Below are 16147 nucleotides of genomic sequence, written 5' to 3'. Positions count from 1 at the left end.
TTTATTGCTGGAATATGCTTTTTGGTGCTGGAATGACTCATTTTGGTGCTCTAATGTGTTACTTTAGTGCTGAAATGTGTTACTTTAGTGCTGGAACTTGGTGTAATATAACAATATGGTGCTGAAATGTGTTACTTTAGTGCTGAAATTACTTGTTTGCTGCTGAAATGTCTTTTATTGCTGCAAAACATGATATTATTGATGGAACTCTTTTGCTGTAGATGGCTGAAATTGAGCACGAACTTCCGGATGTAGGTGGTACAAAAAAGAAGGCTCCGAAGGTTATGAACTAGACCCCTCTCATGTCAGCATGCATGATGCGATGTCTCGCCGACATAGTAGCGAAAGGTGTGAAGACCAAGAAAGGATTCAACGAGATCCATATTGCACAAGCAGCAAAAGCTTTGACCCAACTCATCGGTTATGATGTGACAACCACCCAAGTAACCAATCATCTCTGCAAGTGGAAGGTCAGGTATCAAAGAATCGAGAAATTGAGACTTCTAAGCGGGGCACTTTGGGATGATGATCAAAAGATGATTGTTTTAGAAGACCAGCATTACTTGGGGCATACCCAGGTATGTACACACATGTTGAAATCTTCCATACGTGCTGATAATTGTTATACATTGCTAAAACATGCTAAAATGTCCAAAGATCCATTGTTTCATTGCTGGAATTTGTTGGAAACATGTTATTATAGTGCTGAAATGTATTTTTGTTGATGATATATGTAGGATACTCCTAAGGATGCTGAATTTTTAAACACACCACTTGTGAACTATGAATACATGGAAGCTTGCTTTGCCGATAAGCTAGCCACAGGAAAGTTCGCAATGGGATCTAACGAGCCTTTGGGGAAACCCATTGAAGTAGAGGGTTTAGAAAAGCCTATTGATTTGGAGGGTGGAGAAACCAATGGTGAAGGTTTTGTGCAAGGTCAAGTCCCCTTCGATTTAGGAGTTCAAGGCCTCGGAGCAAGTACAGCTTCACCTTCTGGCTCAACAAATAATAAAAAGAGGAAGCGGGTTCTGAGTGATGAAGATGCAATTCAGATAAACAACATGTCTCATGCATTGCGTGATGTGGCTGGTGCTATCAATAACACTTGCCATACCGAAACACATCCTGATTTGTGCAAAACGGTTATGGACCTTACCAATTTCGACATGGATCAACGCTCGGCTGTTTTGGATTATTTGACGGAGCATAAGGGTAAAGGCCTTAATTTCATGAAAATGGAAGCTGATGTTTGTGAAGCCTCATTCAAGCGTTGTTCTGTGTTGATGCAACTTCAAAATCTATATCTTTTGTAATGCCTAGTATATTATGATGCAGACTTGGTTATTTGGACGTATTTCGTATGTTAGCTTTTATATATTTTGGTGATGTTGACATGCTGAATTATGTACTCAAGTAAGCCTTGGTAATATATCATTTTGCGGTATTTTGGTGCTGTATATTTTTGCTGTAAATTATGTTTCGAATTTATGATGTAATGGATGAAATTTGAATAAGTTTGTGTGGTCATTGCACCAAGTCAGAGACGTATAATCACATCTTACTCGCGTGCACTCTACCAAACAAAGTCTGAGTTCAACATGCCTAAACAGACACAGCCCACCAAACGACATCTCAACTCATCATACCTCGACAGATACAGTCTGCCAAACACATGTGAAAATCTCAGCTCAACTTGACTAGAGTCAGCTTGTATGGGATGAAATGGGAATTCTGGATTCACCACGGACACCAAACACACCCTTAGATGCTCCTGGATGCTCCAGTGCACGCGGTCAGCCAGGAGAATAGCGTCAAAGCAACGTATATCTGATATCCTGGATGCTCCAGTGTAATGTGATATTGAGTCGATTGCAATACTTTGCTCACAGGCGATATTTCGAGAAGAGAAAAAGACACAGGAAAAGATTATATATGTCCACTTCAACATCATGATCTGAACACGTACGTATACAAAAATCATACTCCGTAGCAGAGACTGAGAGGCATGAAACCAGCCTCATTGGCCTGGACGCGTGAAGTTTGCGTGCATGCGCATGCGCTTTTTCTTGTTGCTCCGTCCAGGTCCAGGTTAGCTATTTATATCCCACAAGTGCCGTACCACAGATCATCAACTACCTCAAGCGCACTCTAGCTAGCAACTCCTGAACCATCTTCTCCATAATTCAGAGCGCGTGCATTCGGTAACTCCAAGTTCGCTGATCAAATGGAGGCCCAGAACCAGGAGGTGGCAGCGCTGGTCCAGAAGATCACGGGCCTGCAAGCCGCCATCGCCAAGCTGCCGTCGCTGAGCCCATCCCCCCAGGTGGACGCGCTGTTCACGGAGCTGGTGACCGCGTGCGTGCCGCCGAGCCCCGTGGACGTGACGAAGCTGGGCCCGGAGGCGCAGAGGATGCGCGAGGAGCTGATCCGCCTCTGCTCCACCGCCGAGGGCCACCTGGAGGCGCACTACGCCGACAAGCTTGCCGCCTTCGACAACCCGCTGGACCACCTCGACTGCTTCCCCTACTACAGCAACTACATCAACCTGAGCAAGCTGGAGTACGACCTGCTCGCACGCTACATGCCTTCATCATCTGGCATCGAGCCGGCCCGCGTGGCGTTCGTGGGCTCCGGCCCGCTGCCGTTCACGTCGCTGGTCCTGGCGGCGCGCCACCTGCCCAACACGCTGTTCGACAACTACGACTGGAGCGAGTCGGCCAACGAGCGCGCCAGGAAGCTGGTCCGCGCCGACAAGGACGTCGGGGCGCGCATGTCGTTCCACACGGCGGACGTGGCGAAGCTCACGGGGGAGCTGGGGAAGTACGACGTGCTGTTCCTGGCCGCGCTGGTGGGCATGGCGGCGGAGGACAAGGCTACGGTGATCGCGCACCTGGGCGCCCACATGGCGGACGGGGCGGCGCTCGTGGTGCGGAGCGCGCACGGGGCCCGCGGGTTCCTGTACCCGATCGTGGACCCGGAGCTCATCACCCAGGGCGGCTTTGAGGTTTTGGCCGTGTACCACCCCGACGATGAGGTTGTCAACTCGGTGATTATTGCGAGGAAGGCGGCCGATGCGCGTGGGCTCGGTAAGGAGGAGAATGGGCGTGGTGCGCGTGGCCACGCGCCGGTGCCGGTGCCGGTGGTGAGCCCGCCTTGCAGGTGCTGCAGCAAGATGGAGGCCGGCATGCTGGAGAAGAGCGTGGAGTTTGCCACCACTGAGCTCTCCTTTTGATCGGACGCTCGTGGACGTCGCCGGCCAACAAACAATAATTCCGGCACGAGTATAATTAATATACTCTATCGTGTGCTGTTGTCTACCAAGGTAAGTTTGTATCGTAGTAGTAATCCTATGTCTTGCAAGTGTGATGTTTACGCCTACGTACGTGCCTATATGTACTCGACACCAAACACTGGCAACAGGACAGTGTGGGTGTCGTCGTTTGTTTGTACGGTGTAACCGTTGGAAATAAAAAGGATGTTCATTTTCCTTCAAATGATAAATGGGAAATCTAGTGGAACGTTCTATATATATCGGGACTTTCTCCATGCAATTCAGTTATAACGCGCCCAGACAAAGCTTCTACTTTAAGAACAGAGGAAGATGCTAAAAATCGAAACCTCTCTTTGACATTCGTTCGCCCACCAGACGAAATCCTCCTCTAAGAGACCTCTCTTCCTCCTCGAGTGGCCCGACCCCCCCCCCCCTCCCCCTCCCCACGTTGCGTTTTCCACCACCGCGGACTGCCCTCGTGCCGCCGCCGCTACCCCTCGTCCTTGCACAGGCCCCTCACGCCGCCCCCTCCCGCTGACCCTTGCCGCCACCCCCCCCCCCCCCGCCCAAAGGTGGCCCCCCACGAGGTAAGTGTTTTTTTTGCTAGACAATAAAAAGGTAAAACAAATAGTTGAAAATTAAATCCTTAAAAGCTTCGAATAAAAATTAAAAGTTCAAAAACTAAAATCGAAAGTTCAAAAAATAAAAATTCGACAAGCCAAAAATTAAAAGTTGCCAAAAATGGCAAATATATATATAATCCGACAACCTTTTTTGGGGTTGTAGGAATTCGTCCCTAGCTTTTGGTTTGGGCTGTCACCCGCCAATTAGCCGAGCCCGTTAAAAAAGGAGGATCATAATTGAGTAAATAGGTACAGAGGATTCTATAGGTTCTCTTCTCTTGCTCGTTTATCTTTTTTTTTTATAAAAGACTCACCAATGGTGGCGGTCTGTTACATTTTCAAATCCATTAGTTAATTGTTTATTTGGCACACATCAGAGAAATATGCTTGGTTCCAGTTCGCTTCCTCGTATGGACCGGTAGTCTTAAATGATCGGACGTACGCTCTGCTCCGGCTTTTTCCGGTTCAACTGGCGGTTCAACTATGATACTTTTTAAAAACCGAACCATTGACTGAATCGGTGAGGCTCTCGGTTCAGGAATTTCCTGGTTGAACTGCTGGTTCACCGGTTCACAGTCCAATTCTTTAAGGTATAAATATATTTTTGTTCATTAATGTTGTAATGAACAGATGAAAACATATGCTGCAAAATACAAACTTGGCAATATAAATAATAATTCACATAATAATTTGAGATAGTGAATCGGGATCGACTGAAAAACCTAGAGATAGCATCATTTTCACAGATTGGTTTTCTCAGAGAGGCTTAATCATCGGTTTCGTCAAAAGTAGCTGGTTCGACAAGGTTTTTTTGATTCGCTGTTGAGGGCGGTCCTGCGCTTAGCAGACTGACGAGGTCTCCTTTTTTATAAGAAACTGACGGGTCTCTTTTTTTTTTGAGAAACACTGACGAGGTCTCCTATTCCCGCTTTTTCGGCTCAATGGAGGTCCGGTTTAAAATTATGAATAGAGCGCCCACCCCAACAACATGGCCCCAAAAAACTAGGCCAGGCTTCCATTTAGAGCCAAGTTCAATGCTGGTGGTGGTTTGCTCTCCTTCGCTGGTCTACGGTTCGAAGGCTCAATGCCATCGCTGCTTGCTCTCCTCCCACCCACCTTCCTCTCCAACGAGAGCATGATGCCGCCCCTGTCTCCCACTCTCAAATCTAAAGCCGGTCTCCATGACGGCTGCTGTTGCTGTTTTTTAAGCTTGTTTGGCGACGATTAAGTGCATGTGTTTGTTGTAGCCAGGACCTGGAGGTTGACTGTCAATTGTTTGACCTTAGGCCAAGCTTCAGGGTATGTTTGATTCATACCAATTCCTGCTCCATCAGCAAACAATTGGCTAACCAATTAGAGATTTTTTGGTCCCAAGTTGACCAAAATTTCAGCAAAAATCATGAGAGGGATTGTGAGGTAGGTGAGCTTGATTTCATAGGCTACCAAATTTTTGACAACAAACCAAATGGAGACGAAATCTGCATAGACTGCCAAATTTTAGCTGGACAAGTCTGAGCACCTGGCAAACATGCATTCAGGCAGCTAGGCTCGGGCTTATGTTTTGGGTAAAATCTAGGCTTCAAGCCGGGCTGAGGCTTGAGTTTCGGCCATTGGGCTTGTGCTCTTACGAGCCTGGCCCGAAACCTAGCTCGCCCGAGGAATGTCATTAATAAGGGCGCTTTGGGAACGGTCCAGCTTCACCGAAATCCTTCGATCCGGCTTCCCGCAGCGATTCCAGCGTCTGGATGGGAGCCACGGACGTTCGGCGCTGCTCCTAACTTCAGTTGGGCCGAAAGCTAATTTTCGTTGGGCCGGCCTGCTAAGTACAAGGCTTCACGATCGAGACAGGTGGACGGGATCTCGTGCGTGACGAAGAGCTCAGGGGAGCTGCTACCGTGCTACGGGCAGAGATGGCGCGGTGGTCGGGGCAACGGCGGCCGGATTGGCGACTGGAGGAGGTTGGGGACCCGGCGTCGCACGACCTAGTCGAGGTCCGACCGTCCGAGCGTCGATCTGTGGAGCTGGCGGGGCTGGGCGTCCTTCCGGGTTGCAGGAGGGGTGCGGAGCAGTGGCGGCCATGGAATCCCTCAGGCCGGAGTCAGGGTGGCGCCAGAATGGAGGCAGCCGCGTGGAGCCTCTCCGGCGACCAGAGTTGAGGTACAGCGGCTGGGAGCCCTTCCTGGCAGTCAACTCGAACGAGACGGACGAGGAAAAGAAGACCGAACTGAACCGTTTTCACTTAGGCGGTGGCAATTCGGTTGTAATTTTGCACTGCTCCGTGGTTTGCCGATCCAGCAATCGGCAAAAGGGCCGCTTCGATTTTTGTACAGCAAAACGAGTGTGCTTCGCGGATCTAGCTTCGTGGTTCCAGCGTGTTCGGCCCTGCTCCGGTTGAATTTCTAGGAAGTTGGAAGCTAGACTGTTCACGCCCTAATCCAGGGTAGTAACAAACAAGAACGCTTCAGACGAAATTTTCTTTTCTTTGATGCACATTACAATTATCCAATCACTCTTGCCACCAAACAAGAATCAAACAGGAAAGGGAAAGACCAAAGCTTTCCGCCAAAGCAAAACGAAATACTCCGTATTATTTCTTCCTTTCCTTTATCTCTGCCCAAAAACGGAAAACAACCCTCGCAGAGAACGAAAACAAAATTTCCTAGACCAAGCCGAGCTCTCAGGTATCAGCATATTCGTCCTCATCACCCTCGCTGTCAGAGTCGGGGAACTCATCCTCGATTGCCCCGTACTCGTCCACCTCCCACTCCGAGTCATCGTCCTCATCTTCGTCCTCGCTCACTGCTTTCGCCTTTGCCTTCGGGGCCGCGCCGGCGTACCCACGCCGGGCAAGCAGCGCAACAGCCGCCGCCGTTGCTGTGGGCTGTAGAGACAAGCGTGCCGAGGAGACCACCGCCGCGGCCGGCCGAAGAGGCGCCATGGCGGCGGCTGGGAGCTCCCCGCGGGGCCAAGCCGACGCAGCAAGGCGTCGGAGGGCCAGCGACGCGACCCTTGAGGCGGCGCGCTGCATGGCGTCCTCGGAGCGTGTTGTTGTAGATCCGGCGGCCGGCGGGGTCAACTATTGGAGGGTGACGGGCTGGCGGCTAGGGTTCCGAGGGGTTTACGGGAATTACGGTGCGGGGTGGGGTTTTAAACGGGAGGTGCGCCGTGCGCGCGATGCGAGGTGGCTGGAAGATTCGAGAAGTGAGAGCGCCGCCAGCGGCAGCGCCCCCCAATGGACCATGCTGGCGTGTGCTGGGCTTTTCCTGCGCTGTAGTGCTATTGGGCTTGGGCCTTGGCCTGGTTGTGCTATGTGTTATTGGACCAAATGGATAAACTGGGGAAAGAAATACCAAAACATTGGACCTTATCTTAGTACAAAAAAAAAAGGAACACCTGTCCAACGAAGATGATGTCATCAATCATTAGTCTTCTCATGTTGACGTCCACGGTGATGCATCTGGATTTGATGGAATTTTACGGGGATGAAGGCGCAGTATATAATCAATATATGGTTAATTAAAAATAATTAAACCAGGATCAAGATAAGTAAGGACATCATGGCTTCTTGGTTTTCTGTTTTCGTTTATTTCCTTTACGAACGTATGTCTCCGTTCATGCATTGGAATGGCGTGACGCGGGCGGTTCAAATAAAGATAAGTAAGGACATTGAATTATATATGATGAACATAGGACGCTGGCCCCTGCTGGGAACTGTTGAATACCCCAATCTCTCATGTCGCCAACATTTTTCTATCTTTTAAAATTGTCATTCCACCTAGTCACCGAGATCCATTATATGTAGGCCATGCACATATTAGGTATCCAAGGCACCACGTCCACATGCATATGCACGACAAAAGTGAGCAGCCGTGCTGAACTGGCAGACCAGGGCCACCAAGCGGTACACTTGCGCTAGAGCACAAATTATCATACAACAGGAACCAGCCAGTACATGGCCAAGTTAATGTCACAAATGATCTGTGCATGCCAACGTGCCTACGTGCATGAACGAATTGCATTTCTATTAATCAATGAATGGAAAATATATATAGATATTTCTCGACCTCTCCATCATAGAAGAAATAATAATGCTGGGAAATTAACAAAACTTGGCAACAATATACAGATGCCTTGCATACTGTGACATACTCACACCGCACATATATATTTAAGTTCAGACGACAAAAATATATAGGCTTAGGAATCTAACCATAAAGAGGGAAGCAGAAGGGAGGAGAAAGAACAATAATAGATCGTCATGCATGCATGCATCTATGTAGGAACCATAAATGATTGAAGAGCTTGAGCAGCTGGTAGGCTTCAAACCCCTGCATGGATGAGGATGAACTCATGAACCTGAACAACCTACCTAGCAAGCCAGCTAAGCCTTGGGTGTCTCCTCCTGGGCCTTGGCTGGCTCCGCCTCAGCGAGTGGGGCAGCAGCTTCAGGGGCCTCGGACACCGGCGCTGTACTCTCTTCCGCCACCGGCAGTGCCTCTGCGGCAGCAGGAGCACTCTCATCGGCGGCAGCAACAGCGGTTTCCTCGACCGCCGCGGCGGGGGGCTGTGCTTCTTCTGTCTTCTCCTCCGACGCCGCTTCCTCTTTCTTCTCCTCTGCGTCGGCGGGAGCCTCCTTGGGCGCCTCGTCGGTGGCGGGGAGCAGCGTGGAGACCTTGTCGAAGGTGGCGAAGAGAGGACCGGAAAGCAGGGCAGGGCCGACCTTGGCGATGCCCTCGCTCACTTGCTTGGCTCCAGGGAAATCTGAAACCACGTAGGTGTAACTCAATGTGAATTTTTACTCCCTCCGATCATACTAAAACTTTGTACTCCGTACTAAATCTCCGACATTTGTTATGGATCGGAAAGAATAGTAGTCCTGATATTTTGGACCTAGCTTGTACATACCAATGTTGGCCAGATCTTCCATGAACTTGGTGACGGCGGCGGAGTTCTTCTTGATCCCGGATACCTTCCTCTGCTTGATCAGAACCTGCAGTAAACAAACATGTACTCTGGCATGATGATTTACTGTCGTATGGCTATAAAAACTCGACAGAGATACGAGCCCCGCAACTATTTCTGTCTGAACTTGAAAAGATTTCAACAAGAGTTTAATTAATTACCTTGACTGCAGCCGCAGCACCCTCGTAGATCTCGACGACCTTAGGCTGGAGATCCACCTTCTTCTTCTCGAACTCACCGTTGATCCCCTCCTAGAGAGTACAGATTGACACAAGCCACGGACGTCGATCAACATCCATCTCAACAAAACACACTGCACGCCTCGAACTGGAGCACGAGGAAATGATCACGAAATTAAGAGTACCTTTGACTCGTCGAAGGACTTGACGAGCTCGGCGGTGGCGGCGGCCTTCTTGCCGGCGTTCTTGGCGAAGACGGTCTTCATCTTGGGCAGCACCTTGGACTTCCAGTAATCCATTGCGGCTCGGACCGGCTCGATCGATGGATCTCCCTGTCTCTTCTCTTCTTCTCTCTGATGACTAATTATGATGGGAGCTGCTGAGCTGGAAAGCGAGATCAGAGAGAGAGAACAGGCTATGGCCGGTTGGCAGGCTCCAAATCAGGACTTGAACTGGACGCTCTCTGCTTTTGCAGTCTTTAATGGTGGGCAGGACGCTGTGCCTGCTATTAGCTGTAGTTATAGAAAGTGGCCGTGCTGATCTGCTGGCTAGCTGCTGTGCCACCACAAGAGTTCCAGCGTTGAGACGAATTGCAGGAATGCCACCGGGGACTAATAATTCGGCGGGATTCGAGGCAGTCTGCCAGCGGAGCGGCCGGAGGGTCACGATGATTGATGGTCAGGATGCACGCCCAACTGCCGATGGTATAGTAGTATTACCGATCGATGTGTACATTGACTGACCAAGGCAAGGTCCGTAAGGTCCGTAGGCGTCGGGTGACGTGTTTTTCCACGTACTCTCTCCATTTCACAAAGAATTGCACGCACGCATTTCAATATTTTACTTTGGCCAACAATTAAACTGTTGATTTGAGGGTTATTTGCTATAAAAATTATATCATTGGGTTCGTATTTCAAAAACCTTTCCAACGATATAAAATTTGTAACATATAGTCTACATACTTTTTGTCTTGTGAAAAGGAGGGAGTATACAACATCGCTAGTCACAAGAAAAAAAAATTGATCTGTTACGGGGCCTGCCGCTGGATCTCTACTGCACCGGTGATCTTGCCAGAATTTGCGGTTCCCCTACCCGGAGAGATTTATTCATACGGATTATGGAATTGATTAGAGAAAGGAGGAAAGGAGGCTGGATTCTGCGTGATTGGGATATCTTCCAATTCAGAGATTGGCCTATGCTCGTCTATTTATCCGGGGGAGGGACTATTCATCTGTACCTGTACTTTCGTCGCCGTCAACACGCATCCCCGAATATGAGTGAGAGCCAAAATAGTGCTGCGGCCCCCCAGGGCTCTGAGTTCTGCGTCGGGCGGACAAGGCTCCAATGAACGCCGGTCAGAAGAAGGTGGCTAAGGGGAACGCTGGGGCCTCATCGTCCCGGCTCCCACCTGTCACATGGGAGCTGCCGGGGGAGAAGAAGAAGGTGCTTGCGGTTAACATGGAGGAGCTGAAGAAGGATCTGCCGAGTGAGTGGATGTTGGTAGGCAAATACTACACCACACACACTTTCAGCTCATGGGACCTGTTCAACCACCTCAGGGAGATCTGGCAGCTGAGGGGCGGAATGGAGTATAAGGAGCTCGCAAATAACCGCTTCCTTGTCCTGCTGGAGCATGAAGGTGACTACCACCACATCCTTGGTGGAGGACCATGGACACATCTGGGAGATGTCATGGTGGTGGTGGCGTTTGATGGCCGGTCTACGGCGAGTGAAATCCTCCTTGATATCCTTCCGATCTGGATTAGGATTTTTTAGGTCCTAGTGCCAATGATGAATGAGAAGATGGGCAGAGAGCTTGGAGAGCTGGTGGGCAAGGTCAGGATGGTGCACGCTGACAATAGAGGCAAGATCTGGAGGGACTTTGTTAGGGTTCGGATCGAGCATGTGATGGCCCAACCCATTCAGAGATGCATCTATATTGATGAGGTGGACAAGGAGGGGAAGGTCCGGCAGAGGAGGTGCCAAGTCAAGTATGAGAAGCTTCCCAGGTTCTGCTACTACTGTGGTCTCATTGGCCATGGAGGGAGATCCTGCCCGATGCCAGAAGAACTGAAGGCGGTGCGTTTCTGCAGTGAACAACGGGCGTCCCCCTACAAGCAGTTCGAACATCGCGGCTTCTACATCCCAAAAGCGCCGGCCCCGCGAAGAAGCACCTGCGCTTTGACCCGGCGTCCCCGACCAAGTGGAGGAATGCTTTCACTGCTCGTGCTGTGGAGGCCGTGAACCAGGAGGTGATGGCCTCGGAGGAACACACAGTGTCAGACCCTTTGATAGCTGTGGTGTCTACAGTTGCTGATGCCGTGAGCAAGCTAATGGTGGGGGGAGATGGCAAGACAGAGCAGGTCAAGGATCTAGTGGATTCGATGCAGCAGGCGGCACGGGGGCACCAGAGTCTCGGGGATCAGTCACAAAAGAAGAAGAAGAAGAAGAAGTGGGGCCGTGTGCGTCTGGAAAAGAAGATGAGGAACCAGGAAACTGCTGAACAGGAACAGGACCAGATCCAGAAGGATGGTGGGGCGACGCAGGTGGCTGACTCGTTCCTGAAGGCAAAGCTCCAGATTTTGGGCAAGAGCTTGATGCAGAGGAGCTGAATCAAGACAGAGATGATGGCCAGCCCAAGAGGACCAAGGAGGCACCTCTGGAGGAGGAGACCAGGGAGAAGGACGAAGGGGACAAGCAAAAGGAGGCTACCAGCCTAGGGGCTGCTGGTCAACTGACAGGCATGGAGGATCACGCCTGTCAGAAGCCATGAGTCTCCTGTGCTGGAACTGCCGGGGAATTGGCCAACCCCGGACAGTTGAGGAACTAGTTAGGCTAGTGCACGCTCAGCGTCTAAAAGTTGTGTTCTTGAGTAAAACTAGGCACAAAAAAGAGGTAGTCGAAGGTCTTAGATGGAGGTTAGGCCTAAAACATGTCCTCACCTTTTCGGAGCAAGGAAAGGGTGGGGGGCTAGCCTTATTCTGGGATGAGAGTGTCGAGGTAGAGCTACTGAAAATGGGTAGCCGCTTCATTGATGTTTACACTCATAATTTGCCATTTGTGTCGTCGCTCGGTGCTCCGGCACCGGGGGCGTGCGGCCACGTCCCCCTTTTAGGTTCGGTAGGGGCGTCTGGGGCGGAGACCCGGTGATCGCCGGCACGGGCGGCGAGGCCCTACAGGGCCGGCGAGATGTAGAGCTAGGGGTACGCGCTAGCCCAAGAACAGATGCACGCACGTTTTTTACCCAGGTTCGGGCCACCCGGGGGCGTAAAACCCTACGTCCTGCCTGTCTGAACTGATATTGATTACGGATTTACAGGTTGCCGGGCAAGCTCCCGGGCTTTCTCTCAGTGGCTAGGCGCTCTCACCGCTCACCGTTGGCTGCCTACTGGAGTCAGCAAGCATCTATCGAGTGAGCCTCGTCCAAACCAACTAACGGACCAACCGACTAACTTCCCAACTATCTGACCCGTCAACCTTCTAACCCCCAGACCTTTGGCATGGGTCCTCCTTTTATACACAAGGGGAAGCCACATGTGCCACGGTGCATGTACTACAAGTGTCCAACGGGGAGGCACACAACCCTCCCTGGTGAGCTGGTGGCATGCATGGGTGCCACCTCCGCCGCTAGGGGCCTAGGACCCTAGGGTAGGATTGGACAACCACTGTTCCTTGGATCGACGGGTAACTACCCGTCGGTCGGCTCGTTTACTGAGCCGCGCGCCTTACTCCTTGCCTCGGTGGGACCGTGCGTTCCGCGCCCGTCACGCGCCCGCGCGGCGCTGTCCAGTGGGCCCCGCGACCCGAGGCGGGGGCACGCGTCCGGGAACCCCCATTCCCCGCAAGTCGGCCCGGGAAGCGCCGGGCCCAGCGCACCCGGGAACCTCCTCCCGGGAAGCAGCTTCCCGGGAGGAGCCTAAGCGAGAATATTCCCGTAAGCCCGGCTAGCCCCTTTCGGGCTGGTAGCTTGCCGGGAAGCTCGTCGGCGCTCCCCGGGATGAGACCTTCCCGGGAACGCGAGGGAGGGGGCCACGCGTCGCGCAGCGGTGGTACCCCGGGTGCCACTGGTGCGACAGTAGCCCCCGGGCGTGGGCCGGCATCACCTGTCCCCGGAAGGGTCTCTTCCTAGCCGGTTGCCGGGCTACGCCCTTAACCGACGCGTGGGCCCCCGATCAGTTGCGGGCCTGCGTCCCTTCGCTTCCCCGCGTACGGCGCCGCCAAAAGCGGAGTAATGCGCGCGAGATTTCTGCCCTAATCCCCCCCCTAAATAGGGTAGTTAAGGCCACTCCGCGCATAACTCCCAGTGATTAGGAGTTATCCCCGCGCACCCGTAGGGTACGGAACCGGCCGTTACCAAATGACCGGGTGCCATAAAGCTTCCACTGTTGGCAACTGGGAGCAACACTTTGCCCTTTCGCCTCCATCCTCTTCCGCATCTCGCATCCCTGCGCTCTTGCCAGCTTCCGCCCTCGCTCCTCATGGCGCGCCCCACCACCAGAAAGGGGAAGGAGGTCCAGTCTTCGAAGAAGCCCGCGACCAGCAAGACCGAGGCGGCACTCAAAGCGGCCGCCGCCAAGGACCAGAAGAGGCGGGAGATGCGCACGAAAGTAGCCTTCTTCCGCCCCGGCTACAACGGCGAGGCGTTGGGGAAGCTCCGGCACGCCGTCGCCTCCAACTTCAACGAGCACGGGGAGACGCGGATCTTCCCGGCAGGCGTCGAACACCAGGATAACAACTTCTGGGTGTTCGCGCGCTTCGTCCTCTGCGGCATGGTGCCGCCCTTCTCTCTGTTCCTCCACGCGCTGATGGAGTCCTATCAGCTGCGGGTGGCGCAGCTCCACCCCACCTCGCTCTTCCTCCTCGCCACCTTCCAGTTCCTCTGCGAGGCGTTCGTGGGGGTGATGTCGTCAGTGGGGCTCTTCCGGCATTACTTTTACCCGCGCATCGACAATGCGAAGGCGATGTCGTCGGGGGTGGTTTTCCGCGCCCGCGACCAGATGAAGTCGGAGTTCATCATCCGGTCGGGGAAGAAGATCGAAAAAGAGTGGCAGGGCGACTGGTGCTGGGTCCGAGTGGAAGACCCCCAGGAGTTGATCCAGCCGCCGACGGAGCTGCCGGTGCCCCAGATCGGCTGGCAGGATAGGTACCACCGCAACGCCGACCTCCTCCCCATCGTGGAGAAGATCAAGGCGCTGCGGCTAGCGGGGCTCACAGATGTCGACGTGGGACGCACCTTCGTCCACCGGCGTATAGCCCCACTGCAGCTGCGTTTCCGACCCGCGTGGATGTACACGGGCTCCAGGGACAGGACACGACTCCAGGCCGACGGCATGGACTTGGAGTCCCTCAAGACGTGGGTGAAGGGGATCTCCGGCGAGGTCTTCCAGTCGATAGAGTTCCCGCCGGGGGTCTCCGCTCTCCATGCCGGCGTCAAGGCGCTCAGCGACATTGTCGGCGCCTTCCCACCCTGCAACGAGTGGGGGTTGATGGACGACACCCCCACCCGCGTCCCGCACGCTTCCCCGCAAGCACCCCGCGGGAAGCAGGTGCTCGAGGAGAGCGAGGGCGGGTCCGAGCCCAGCTGGCCCTCCTTCCGGTCAATGGACGACGAGGCGGGCCAGGTGGCTGCATCCCCGGAAGTCGTCGCCGTGGAGGACGACGACGAGGAAAGCAGCGACAGCGCGCCCCTGATCCTGAGAAGGTCGAGGGCGCTCGCGGCGGCCGCAGCCACTTCTTCAACAGCGATGTCCGCCCCGGCCGCGGCCCCCAACCTGGTGGCGGCCGCCGCTCCTGGGGTGCCCGTTGGTACCACGACGGCATCCGCGGCAACAGGGGCTGCGAGTGCCTCGGCGGCGGCGGCCCCTGTCTTGCCGGCGGCCGCCAACTCCGCGGCGGGAACCGGCCCCGGGGTGCTTGCCGGTACCTCGGCAACGTCAGCACCTGTGGGGGCCATCGGCGCCCCGGCAACGGCCTTCGCTCCGGTAGCGGGGGCCTCCGTGAGCTTGGTGCCCGGCGTCACGGCGGCATCGCCACCGACACCTGGAGCTCTCTGGGTCACCATGACAACGCGGGCGCCCACGGCGCCGCCCGCTCGGGGGGTCTTCCGGGGCTTCGCGCTCCGGCGCAACCCTCCGAAGTCCTCCTCGCCGGCGGGCGCCAGCAAGAGGGTGCGGAGTGATTCCCCGCCCGGCTCGCCGAGCAAGAGGACGCACGGGGACGCTGGCGGCGCCACCGACCCCGCTGCCTCGGGGGCCGGCGTCGGCGCGGGCGCGCCCCTTGGCGACCCAGACCAAGCGGAGACAGAGCCGGCGCCAGGTATGTCTTCGTCGATTCCCTGCAACTGCAATTCCTGCTGGCCAAACTCACAAACATACCTTCTCTTTTTGCAGCGAGCGGCAGCTCGCCCGCGGCAAGACCCTTGGACGCTCCCGCTGGCGCAGGCGAGGTAGTGGAGGCTGCACCGGCAAGCCTGACGGCTGCACAAGGTAATCGCCTCGGTCGCCCTTATTTGCCTTCGATCGCACCAACCATCGCCGACCCTCATGCTTTTCCACGGGTGCAGGCACAAGTGCGCCCGCGGCAGGAACAGGCACGGCCGTGGTCGACCGCGACATGGTCGTTGGGACCACGGGGGCGGAGGTGGAATTGGAAACGGCTCCCGTGTCCGCCCCCGCCGCGACGGACACAGCGGCCGCAGTGGGGGTCGCCGCCGTCGTGGCGGCACCCGGCGACGCGCCCGAGGCCGCGGACGTGGCCGGCTCGGGCTCACCTGCCGCCCGGCAGGGGACGACCCCCGCCGGAAGCAGGGAGCCTTCTCCGACCCCGGTGTCCCGAAGCCTGGGCGCGGGGGGAGTTGTCAGGGAAGGACGGCAAGACCCGCGGGAGCAAGTGGGCGACCCCGCGCCCAGCTCCACTTCGGCAGCTGGGGCTTCATCCTCCTCTGGGGCCCTCCCTGGCACCGACCTCAGCACCCTCGCCGGGGTCGCTTGGAATCCTCTTACCTGGGATCCGAGCGTCTTCGAGCGGGGGCACCGGTTCCTGGACGCCGTCCGGGACCAGCAGTTCGCCTTCGTCACCTCCTACAACGAGATGAGGGAGCACCACACCGC

The 16147-nt window shown here is 54.5% G+C and overlaps 3 protein-coding genes across 3 annotated transcripts; 1 reads left to right on the top strand and 2 right to left on the bottom strand.

Moving 5' to 3' along the window:
* The first annotated feature begins 2108 nt into the window (after positions 1-2108).
* LOC100822873 (nicotianamine synthase 2) lies at positions 2109-3532 on the top strand. The gene has a single exon (XM_003572554.4). It carries the CDS (start codon positions 2228-2230, stop codon positions 3233-3235), a length of 1008 nt encoding a protein of 335 aa, XP_003572602.1. The 5' UTR covers positions 2109-2227; the 3' UTR covers positions 3236-3532.
* A 2825-nt stretch (positions 3533-6357) lies between these two features.
* On the bottom strand, positions 6358-7036 carry LOC104583500. Its single transcript, XM_010235844.3, has one exon. The coding sequence runs from the start codon at positions 6923-6925 to the stop codon at positions 6575-6577; it is 351 nt and encodes a 116-aa protein (XP_010234146.1). The 5' UTR covers positions 6926-7036; the 3' UTR covers positions 6358-6574.
* Positions 7037-7921: 885 nt separating this feature from the next.
* LOC100821622 (plasma membrane-associated cation-binding protein 1) lies at positions 7922-9589 on the bottom strand. The gene is made up of 4 exons (XM_003572550.4): positions 9224-9589; positions 9021-9110; positions 8803-8887; positions 7922-8658 (listed from the first exon to the last, which is right to left on the bottom strand). Exons 1-4 carry the CDS (start codon positions 9335-9337, stop codon positions 8279-8281), a joined length of 669 nt encoding a protein of 222 aa, XP_003572598.1. The 5' UTR covers positions 9338-9589; the 3' UTR covers positions 7922-8278.
* Between the last annotated feature and the right edge of the window lie 6558 nt (positions 9590-16147).

Source organism: Brachypodium distachyon, chromosome 3 (assembly GCF_000005505.3).
Source record: "Brachypodium distachyon strain Bd21 chromosome 3, Brachypodium_distachyon_v3.0, whole genome shotgun sequence".
Lineage (NCBI taxonomy): Eukaryota > Viridiplantae > Streptophyta > Magnoliopsida > Poales > Poaceae > Brachypodium > Brachypodium distachyon.
The sequence above is the reverse complement of the archived record's forward strand: the minus strand, read 5'-3'. Positions and strand labels throughout refer to the sequence as shown.

What these genes read in the sequence shown, in the direction of transcription:
- LOC104583500 (XM_010235844.3), bottom strand. Translation starts at nt 6,925, where the DNA reads ATGCAGCGCGCCGCCTCAAGGGTCGCGTCGCTGGCCCTCCGACGCCTT.
- LOC100822873 (XM_003572554.4), top strand. Translation starts at nt 2,228, where the DNA reads ATGGAGGCCCAGAACCAGGAGGTGGCAGCGCTGGTCCAGAAGATCACG.
- LOC100821622 (XM_003572550.4), bottom strand. Translation starts at nt 9,337, where the DNA reads ATGGATTACTGGAAGTCCAAGGTGCTGCCCAAGATGAAGACCGTCTTC. An exon ending in AGTCCTTCGACGAGTCAAAG is followed by an intron (nt 9,111 to 9,223) that starts GTACTCTTAATT and finishes TGTACTCTCTAG; the next exon opens with GAGGGGATCAACGGTGAGTT. An exon ending in GGAAGATCTGGCCAACATTG is followed by an intron (nt 8,659 to 8,802) that starts GTATGTACAAGC and finishes ACGTGGTTTCAG; the next exon opens with ATTTCCCTGGAGCCAAGCAA.